The 11,201-nt window shown below is 30.8% G+C and overlaps 1 protein-coding gene and 2 pseudogenes across 1 annotated transcript; 2 read left to right on the forward strand and 1 right to left on the reverse strand.

Annotated features, from left to right (window-relative positions):
* The first annotated feature begins 2,791 nt into the window (after positions 1-2,791).
* LOC114074452 lies at positions 2,792-3,944 on the forward strand. Its single transcript, XM_027912460.1, has 2 exons — positions 2,792-3,553; positions 3,630-3,944. The coding sequence occupies exons 1-2, from the start codon at positions 2,954-2,956 to the stop codon at positions 3,942-3,944; spliced, it is 915 nt and encodes a 304-aa protein (XP_027768261.1). The 5' UTR covers positions 2,792-2,953.
* Positions 3,945-4,408: 464 nt separating this feature from the next.
* LOC107032652 lies at positions 4,409-5,676 on the forward strand (annotated as a pseudogene).
* Positions 5,677-5,988: 312 nt separating this feature from the next.
* Positions 5,989-10,978, reverse strand: LOC114074453 (annotated as a pseudogene).
* Between the last annotated feature and the right edge of the window lie 223 nt (positions 10,979-11,201).

Here is an 11,201-nt window from a genome sequence, read left to right on the forward strand (position 1 = left end):
ATATATAAAACTATTTAATTTACTATCGGTTTATTGGTTAACCCGTTAAGAAAAACTTCAAATAATTGCAGAACAGATAACCCGATAACAAAAAAAATCAAAATCGTTATCAAAACCGCTAAACCACTAACCCAATACTGATAAACCAATAAAATTTTTTTGATTCAAATTATGGGTTTCGATTTGATTTTAAACAACCCTACTTACAATTTAAAACAAATATTCCTTCGCGTAAAAAATTAATAAAATATTATAGTTAATCCATTTATGGGTAAACCATCTTAGCATATTTGTATTGGAAGTTGAATTGTTTGGGACAATTAGCCATTTAGAGTCTGTTTGGATTGACTTAACAAAAAATAACTTTTAAGTCAAAATTAAAAAGTCAAAATGAAATGAGTTTTAAGTCAAAAAATAAAAAGTAAAGGGTGATCTATTTTTGAAATCTGACTTATTTTAAGTCATTTTTACCTTGTCAAACACTTTATAACTTATTTTAATTCATTTTGACTTATTTTAAGTTATTTTTAATATTATCAAACACTTTCAAAAATAAAAAAATTAACATAAAAATAAATTTAATCGACTTTTAAACCAATTTAAATAAACTCTTAGAGGTGAATTGTTCATTTTAATTTTAATTTTTAAAGATATTTAGAAATATATATTAGGGATAATACTCAATTACTCCCATAGCCTATACCCAAAATCCCTGAGACACACCTTATCTTTGATGAGGTCCTATTACCCCCTTCAACTTTTTTTAAAAGTAATTATTTACCACTTTCGTACCTACGTGATAATAATAATCAGAAAGGTCGATGTGTTTGTTCAACACGCGCCGGGCCCCACTTTTGCAGCTTTCGAAAAAGTAACTTTTACACTTCCCAAGTTTGAAAAGCTGGCGATTTATGTTTTCAAAATTAATTTACCAAAAAGTAGATGAAGTAACAAGGAAATAAAGAGGGAAAGTGCTGCATGTGTGGATCGATTTCAAAGGTTAGAAATTTGATTTCAAACTGAAAGTTGATTTTCGATGTTGGATTTTGATAGTTAGTTTTTGTTTCAGTGCTGCATGTGTGGATCGATTTCAATCGTGAAGGTGTGGGTCGATTTCATTCAGCAAGAATCGTGGTTGAGTTGAGTTCAAAGGTTAGTTTTTTCTTCATTTATTTTGTTTTTTGTTATGCTTAGATTTTGTAGGGGTTATGCTTAGATTTTGTAGGGGTTATGATATGTTGTTAAATATTGATTTCGATTTTGAGTGAAATATAACTTTTAGGGTTTATGTTGTGGTTTTGTTAGATATCAAATTTCGTATTTTTAGGGTTGATGTTATTCATATATTCATACTGTCACCTTTGTTGTTTTGGGGTATGTAACTTGTTATTCATACATTTATATGAAACGTGTTTTGAGTGTGGGTTGGTTGGGTGGTATTATAGTTGTGTGAGTTATGTTGTTATAATATGAAACATGCAAGAAGATAAAGACGAGTTGGGTGTTGTGTTGTGTTGTCTTATATTCTGGGTTACAATAAAGTAACTTCATGTTGGGTGTTGTGTTGTGTCTGTGTGGGTGTGGGGTTAAAGTTAAATAACATTATCCTAAGGAAAAATATATGTTGGGTGTTATGTTGTGTCTGTGTGGGGTTACATACCTAATTGTGAGAAGATAAAGATATGTCGTGTATTGTGTTATTTATGTGGGGTATTGTGTTCCTTATGTGTGGGGTTGGGTATGTGTTTTCTTCAACTTGAATTGTTTTTATAACTATTTGGGTATGTGTTTTCTTTAGTCAATTATTATATCTTATTAGCAACTTCTACTTAATTATTGTTATGTTTATGCATATAGGTATGAGTGGGTTTACATTCATTACTTTAAAGTTGTATCATGGTGGGGCCTTATTGTATGAAGGTGATAAAGCAAGATACGTGGGTGGGTTAGTGAGTGAATATTATGATATTGATGTGGATACAATATCATATTTTGAGATTAAAGACTACATTAAAGAACTAGGGTATAGCCCAAATTGCAAATTTAGTGTCCGGCCACCTAATAGTTGCATCTTAGGAGATATTGACAATGATGATATTCTCTTAGCAATGTGTAATTGTTTGCAAAGTGGGTCTGTTTTGGAAGTATATGTCCACATGCCCGGTGAGGAATCTGGTGCAACTTTTAATAAATTTAGGACCACCGAGGCTAATGGATATAATGAATTAGGTGAGCTGCTTATAATGGGGTAAATATAACTATAAATACTACCTCAAATATTCCTTCTACTTCAAACCAACAGCTCCAAATAGTGATCCATCAGATTCTGAAGATAATGAATACTCTGTAAAAGTATCTGATGAGTCAACTGAAGAGAGTGATGATTCTGAAGATAGTGAAATACTTGAAGATGATCAATATGGAAGTGATGTTCATGAGGAGATAATTCAACTGAGGGCTGAGAAAAGATCTTTTCTGAGNAATTCCTGCAGATACTGAAGAAGTAGCATGTGGTAATGCTGGAGCAGATCTTGGGTTTGATGAGACAGCTATCAATAGATGTACTTTAGAAGGAAGGTTGGGGGGTGATGAACCATATTATGCAAGTTCTGATGCTTGTAGTTTTGAAACTGACACAGATGATAATTGTCTAGAGGAAGGTGAAAAAATGAAGTTGAAACTGCCTAACACAAAAAGGAAAAAACATACCATAGAGAGAGTCAGATTTGATCCCAACATTAAGAATATTGTGTGGCAATTGGGTATGGTTTTTTAAAGTGTAAAAGAGTTTAGATTGGCAGTCACTAAGTATGCAATTCAGAGAGGGGTTCAGATTGAAAAGTGTGTGAATGAGCCAAATAGAGTAAGGGTGAGATGTTGCAAGGTAAATTGCAAATGGTTGTTATATGCAAGTTTGGACAAGAAGACTAATAACTTTGTTATTAAGACTTACATGCCAGTCCATTCATGTCAAAAGGCTACTAGGAATTATTTGTGCAACTCTAGATTCATTGCTACTGTTTTTAAAAAGAAAGTTATTGAACAACCAAATATCAGAGTGTTCAAGCTGCAAGAGTTAATCCGTAAGAAGTATAATGTGCATGTTGGTAAGACCACAACTAGAAGAGCAAGAGCTAAAATTTTGAATGAACTTATGGGTGATCATGTTAAGGAATTTGGGAGAATTCTTGATTATAAGGATGAGTTGCTGAGGACTAATCCTGGGAGTACTTGTGTGGTGAAGCTAGGAGAAGCTAATGAATCTGGTAGGCCAGTATTTGAGGCATTTTACATTTGTTTTGCTGCACTCAAGATGGCATTTATGTCAGCTAGAAAATGCATTGGTCTGGATGGTTGTTTCTTGAAGGGGGTTTGCAGGGGTCAATTACTTATTGCAGTGGCTAAAGATGGCAATAATCAAATGCTTCCACTTGCTTGGGCTGTAGTTGAAAATGAGAACACAATCACTTGGAGTTGGTTTATTTCTCTGTTGAAAGAAGACTTGAGATTAGGAGATGGAACAAGTTTCACAATTATGCCAGACATGCAAAAGGTAAACTTGTTTTAAATTATCTGTTGGTTTATCCCTTTTTTAAAATTAATTATCTAATGTTTGTTGTAACTTGTAGGGACTGGATATAGCTATAAAGGAGTTGTTGCCAGCTTGTGAGGAAAGAAGGTGTGCTAGGCATATACTAGCAAATTTGTCAAAGAATTGGAGAGGGCTGCAAAGGAAGAAGCAGTTCTGGAAGTGTGCTAGAAATACTTTTGAAGTTGAATTCAGAGAAAATCTGCACGAGTTGTCTAAATTAGGTACTGGAGGTACATGTATAGTGGATGACCTAATTTACTATGATAAAGAATATTGGTGTAAGGTGTATATTTATTGTGAAGTCAAGTCTGATGCAATAGATAATAATATGTGTGAAAGCTTTAATGCTTGAATTTTGTTTGCAAGGCATAAAACCATTATTACTATGCTTGAAGAGATAAGAATTAAGGTCATGAATAGGTTAGCTAGGTTAAGTGAATTTCCAAACTCTTGGATAAGCAATTTCTCTCTAATGGCAATGAAAGTATTAGCACAAAATATTGATAAGTCAATGGCATGTAACATTGAGTTTATTGGTGTAACTGGCTATGAGGTTTTGGATGGATACAAACAAGACATTGTATGTTTGAGAAAGAGGGAGTGTAGTTGTAGATCTTGGATGTTGAAGGGATACCATGTGCACATGCCTTAGCTGCAATGTTGCATAAACAATATGACCCACATGATTTCATTCATCCATGCTACTCTAAAGAGAGGTACTTGATGACTTACTCACATTTCATACAACCTATGAATAACATGCCAATGTGGCCAGAATCAAAATATTCTCTTGTTGATCCACCAGTGATAAAACAAATGCCAGGCAGACCTAGAAAGTTGAGAAGGAAAGAGGTTGGTGAAAAGAAGGTGTCTGGTAAATTATCTAAAACAGGACTAACTATGACATGTAGTCTTTGCCATGCTAAAGGTCACAATAAAAGAAGTTGTCATTTACGAAGGAGTGATGGAGTTGGTTCTACTGCCAGGGAACAGAGAGCTACCCCTACTTCAAATGTTGAAGAACCATCAAGTTCAAAAAAAAGAAAGGGGAAGACCAAAGGTACATTACTATTTTGTCACTTACTTTTAAAGTGTAATCAACTTACTAATATAATATTTTTTTTTGCTAATTAGAAATCAACAAATATTGAGAGTGAGCATGTTGCCAAAAGAGGGAGAGGCAGACCTAAAAATACAAGTGCAAATGCAAGTGCAACAGGGGATTCACCTACAATTATTGCACCTCCAACAACTTCAAGAACAACAAGAGCTACAACAAGTGCAAGTGCATCAAGGGCCTCCCCTAGAACCACTGCACCTCCTACAACTTCAAGAACACCAACACATGAAGCAAGTGCAAGTGTAAATGGTGTTGGAGTATTATCAAGATCCAGGAGTGGTAGAGGAAGGAGTAGGGGATTGGGAAGTGCAGGAAGAGGTAGTAATCATCCACCTGAAAATTGATTTACATGTTCTCAAGGTAGTACAACACAGGGTGTAGACCAGAACACAAATGTTGCACCAAAGGAAACTGCTACTACCAGGAAAGGAAAGGGTGTTGAAAACACAACTCAATTTAAAAGGCCAAGAGTCACTCATATGTGTGTGTTTCAAGCTAAAAATGGTTTAAAAACTTTCAATGTAAGTATTGCGATGCATTCATATTGTTTGTTCTCTAATAACTTGCACATTTATTCTCTAATAATCTTAGTTCTCTAAAAATTTTGTAGCCTGGACTGCCAAGTAGCACAATATTAGCCGGACCAAAGAGAGTTTTGATATCAAGTATTGTAACTGGGGATGTTGGTTTCAAACCGACAAGCGGATTGAAGTGGAAAGGAAATCAGGCAATCACAACTAAAAGGCTCCAGCAGATTAGAGATCAATCAAGGCTTTCAAACCCAAATGCTTCCTCCTCTTCACAAGCTCGACACCCATGGAAACTATAATGTTGATATCATGGTGTTTTATCAGTACTATCTTGGTGGCCACTATAAGTACTATTTTGTTTCATGTTTGAAGGAAAACTAAATATTTCTATCTTTTGTTGTAGTACTGAAATTATGGGTACTTATGCAATGTGAAAACTTTTTTTTGCGTATGTGTTGTGACTTGTATAATTTTGGGCACATTTAGATTTTGTACTGAAAATTTGCTCTTAAGCAATGAAATTTTGGGCACCTATGAGCTGTGACTAATTCTCGGCACTTTTACAATCAACTTTGTACTTAAAACTTGCTCTCAAGAATGATTAATACCTCTTGCTTTACTTAATTTTACAACTTCCAACACAAACATATCAACATGGAAAATAGAGAACTAAGACAGTTTCAAACACAAACAAATTCAATTTTACATTACAATAGAGCAAATAAAGGTTTCGTTACCATACAAAATTATGGCAATTTCATATGATCCTTATACCTACCAACTTGGGTTAGAAAACTAACAAATACAACAACAAAACAGATCATCACACAACAAAGGAATTTGTCAAAACAACAGCCTTTATTTGTTTTCTTCATTTTCATCCCTTTCATCTTCTTCTTGTCTTTCAAATCACCCATTTCTTTTACGTTGTCAACCTTCTCCTTTGAATTGATGTTCAGATTTTCATAACGATTTCGAAGACTTTCACCTTCATCCAAAGGAATTTTCTCTAGTTTTGACTGTTCAATGTTGAAATTATCAAGCTGTTCCAGTTGCATCTTCACACGCTCATAAAATATAATTTTTTTCTAACTCGTTAATCCTATTCACCAATTTTGGAAGAATAAAACGAGATCTTTCATCAACTCTCTCCGTGTCTCTCCATCTAAAGAAATTACAGTTTGTGGCCTCATAGTGAGGACAAGACCAAAATCGTCTTCTGGGATTGCGATTTGACCAAGACGTCTGCATTTGCAGTAAGATTCCATGCTTGCATCGCACTTCCGCGTTAAACATTGGATCGTTCTCATCCATACACAACTTATTCAACTCGGATTTTGTCATAACCCTAACTTTATAAACATTGTCAAAAAAAATAAAAATTAATAATCGACATAAAAAGATGTAAAGAATATATTAAATTTTACTTTGCCTTTTCAAATCAAGGAGCTATTTAACTTGAATGATAATGGATGGAGCTTCTTCAAAAATGAAGAACCATGAAGATGGGTTTTTTTTTTTAAAAGAGGAAAAAGAACTGCTTTAGAAAGAAACATTAATATTTATTTTTGAATTATTTTTAAATTACTTTGACACGTGGCTAACTTTTATTGGTCATTGTTAGCCAAAATCTGCACTCACGCGCCCTACATGGGTGAATTCACGTATATTACCACGTAGGTACGAAAATGATAATTAATTATTTAAAAAAAATTGAAGCGGGTAATAAGACCTCATCAAAGATAAGGTGTGTCTCAGGGATTTTGGGTATAAACTAGGGGATAATTAAGTATTATCCCTATATAGTACCTAAAAGTATCTGTTTTGAGGGCCAAACTTCCAAGAGGTGATGAAAGTGATAAGAAGTTTTAGTGTGAAATATTTTATTTATTATTAAATCATGTAAAAACAAGTCATAAAAAGACACAAAAGGAAAGCACATTTCCATTTTAATTTCTCTTCCCATTTACTAAAAATCACAAAACATGAACGAGAAAATACTCTTGAGTTTATCAAAGACATAACCTCATATGAGAGATTATCAAGGATACAGATTAGGATAAGAGATTAAAGGATAGTTTGGTACAAAAATTAATTATAAAGGGTTTAATAATAAAGAGATTAATAATATAAGAATTAATAATGTATGAATTAGTAATGCAAAGTTTATTTTTATCAAATATTTGATTTAATTCTTTTCCACTTTATCTTGAGTTTGAAATTTGAATTATAAGATAATTGTTGGACAATATTAATTTTTTTATAACCTTCTAATTAGCTATGGAAAGAACAATTTAGTTGTCTTATTTGTTATTTTTTCACTTGAATTATTTAAGGATAAATAATTATCATCTTAATAAATTGATCACTCACAAAATGTTATTTTTCAATTTAATAAAGATAAACCATCTACTTTTAAAAATGAAAAAAACGATCAATAATGGCAAAGAATAAACCATCTACACATACACATAAAATTACAATTTCTAATTTTAATATGTATATAAATTTTTTAAATTTTTTAAAATACAAATAATTAGAAAACCAAGCAAGTATATATATATGTTCTAAGAAAAGAACTATAAATAACCAATTCCAGGGTGGGGTACCTAAAAATTTTTGTAAATCTTTTAAATTATCTAATTTATCTGGCATATCTAAGGCCTTTTTAGCTATATGAGGTTGTAATTTAACCTTCCCTTCTCCTAAAGTGATTCCTAAAAAATTTATATAATTTTTGCATAATTCTATCTTCTTTTTACTAATTATTATTCCATTATTAACAAATAGCCTAAAAACTGTTTGTAAGTGTCCTAAATGTTCTTTTATATTTTTACTGAATACTAAAATATCATCTACATATACTAAGACGAATCTTTTATATTCTCCAAATATTTTATCCATTTTTCTTTGAAATATTGGAGGTGCTGTTTTTAATCCAAATGGCATAACTAGCCATTCAAAATGTCCTTCGGGGCAAGTAAATGCAGTCCATTCAATACTATCTGGATGCATTTTTATTTGCCAATATCCTGACTTGCAATCAAATTTACTAAAAATTGTTTTACCTTGAATTCTATTTATTAATTCTGTTTTGTCTGGTAATTTATATCCATCTGTTCTAGTGTTATCATTTAATCTTTTGTAATTTATAACCATTCTAGCTTTTCCTCTAACTATTTCATTATGATTTCTTACCATGAAAGCTGCTGATCTATGTTTCGAAGTTGATCTTCTTATTACTCCTAATTCTAATAATTCTTTAATTTGTATTTTAAAGTCTTCTTGATCTTGATTTGTGGCTTCTATCGCGGCCGTTTTTATTATATATTCTGGGTTTATTATATCTAATTTGCATACTATTTGATTATTTTCCCAATGTTTTAAAGGTTTTTCTCCTATTATTTCTATTTGATCTAATATTTTTACTATGTTATCAAGATCCTTTTGATTTTTTATTTGTCCTATTTGCTGAATTCCTGTCTTAAAATTATATAATTCTGTCTCCATTTCTATTAGAACATAATTTTTATTAATTATTTCATTTTCTTCATCTATTTCTAGTATGTTTTCATATAATGTATTACAGTCCTTTTTAATACATTGTATATTATTTTCACAATTGTCACAACATTTTTCTTCATGTCTTACTTTAGTGTCAATTTTGTTAGTTAAAACTGAAGTATAAGTAGTATTTTTCATAAAAAATATTCCGTCTCTAGTTATTAAAGTTCCTCCTTTGTTGTGTAGTATAAAGTCTAGTCCTAACACAAAATCTACTCTTATATCCAAATCTCGTACCCATATTTTACCCATTTTATAAGTGGGTTTATGAAATTCTGAACAAGTGTTTAAGAAACTTATATGAGCTTTATCTATATAATGTCTATATATATTATGTGTTCCATCCATTTGCATAGCTGCAAGTGGTTTTTCTAAGGTTTTTATTAATTCTATAGGTACAATCTTTTTATTTAAAATACTTTTAGTGCATCCTGAATCTATTAATGCTAAAGTTTCTATTTCATATTTTCCAATTTGAAGTTTTGCTAGTATTTTAATAGTATTTATATTTTTATCTTCATTACAGATTAAAGTATTAGGTTCTTCATTCATTAATTCTTGATTGTCTAATTGTAGTTCCTGTTCAACATTTTTTCCTTTTTCTAATCTTATTATTCTTTCTTCTAATTCTTTTACTTTTGCTTCTAATGCTAATATTTTTAAATTTATTAAAGGTTCGTTTGTATATACTTCTTTCTTTTTCTGAGCTATTATTCCTAATTGTGTTTCTATACAATTTATACATCCTTCTATAAAACATTTATTACATTTAGCTCTTTTATATTTACTTGGATACCATTTACACCAATTACATGGATTACTATCTAATCCAGTATCTTTTTCAAAATTATGTTCACATTCTATTATATTCATAAAATTAATTTTTAAGTCATCTATGTTTAAGTTTTCTATTCCTATTTCATTAATTAATTCTTCTCCTTCTGAATTAGAAGAGTCTTCTTCTTTGTTATTTTCATCTATATCAATACTTACTATAGAATAAATACTTTCATTATCTGACATATATTCATCTACATTTAATAGTGCTTCATTAAATTCTTCTACTAATTGAGCGTTTCTAGTTTTTGCATTATATCTTTTAGGACAAGTATTTGCTAAATGTTCTATACTTCCACATGTGAAGCATTCTAATTTATTTTTGTAGTTTCTATCCGTTCTATATTTTCTAACATGTCTATCTCTGTTTAAATATGGTTTTCTAGCTGAAGATTTTCTAAGAAAATATCCTTTTTTATTATATATTTTATTATTTTGTGGGTTATATCTTTTATACTTTTTCTTTTTATATTGGTTTTTGTCATAATTTTGGGTTGTATATATTATGTCTTTACAGAAATTCATTTCATTCTGTTTTAATTGTTTTTGTATTTGTAAATTAGTACATTTTTCTTGTAATATTTCCATTATATGTTGTATTCTATGTCCTATTGACCATTTAGCTTGAGGGTTTTGTGCTACTCCTTCTCTTTTAGTCCATCTTTCTTCTATTTCTCTTCCTAAGGCTCCTGGTAGTTTATTAAATAACTTTTTGCCTAAGTCTTGGTCAAAAGCGTTTCCACTAATTGTACAATAATAAAAATAATCATTTAAAAATTTCTTTATATAATACCAATTACTTATACTTAATTGTTCTAATTTTATTACTGCATTTCGTTGTAGGGCTAATAATCCACTATTTGGATCTTCTCCTGTTATTAATGTATGTATTTTATTTGTAAAATTATAAGGATTTGGACCTAATGATACTAAATACTGAAATTCTGATGGGAATTCTACTTTATAGGCTTCCCATAGAGCTTTAGTTGATTCTCCTAGGAATGTTTCTAGGTATTTATACATTGTTTCAGCATCAGTTTCTGTATAATTTTTTATAAAATCTGCTACTACTATTCCTTTCCATAAGTCTATTACCGAATTCCATCTTTGTGGATCATGTGCTGCTATATTTAGAATTTTACCTTTACTTCCTCCTTCTTGGAGTATTATTGGTTCTTCTATAGGCATTCTTTTTCCCATAGGTTTAACTTCTGTTATTGGAGTATCTCCTTGTCTATATACTCTTCTACGTGGTATATTTCCTGTACTATTGTCTGCAGTATATCCCTGTTCATTTGTTCTTTGGAATGGGCTACTAGAACTCGCAGTTTCCATTAATTCTTTTTGACTTAGTATAGATTCTAACTCAGATATTTCACTATCGTTGTCTTGTATTTGTGTTATTATATTATTACTTTTTTCTATCTTATCCTGTAAAGTTTTTTCTAATCTATATCCTTTGTTATCAGTTCTTTGTTCACATATTTTAAAATGAGAAATAGTTTGTTCTAAATTTAAGTTTTTTGATTTGCATCCTTTACATGTAAATAGTCTATTT

The sequence above is a fragment of the Solanum pennellii genome, chromosome 10 (genome assembly GCF_001406875.1).
Source record: "Solanum pennellii chromosome 10, SPENNV200".
In the NCBI taxonomy this organism is placed as follows: domain Eukaryota; kingdom Viridiplantae; phylum Streptophyta; class Magnoliopsida; order Solanales; family Solanaceae; genus Solanum; species Solanum pennellii.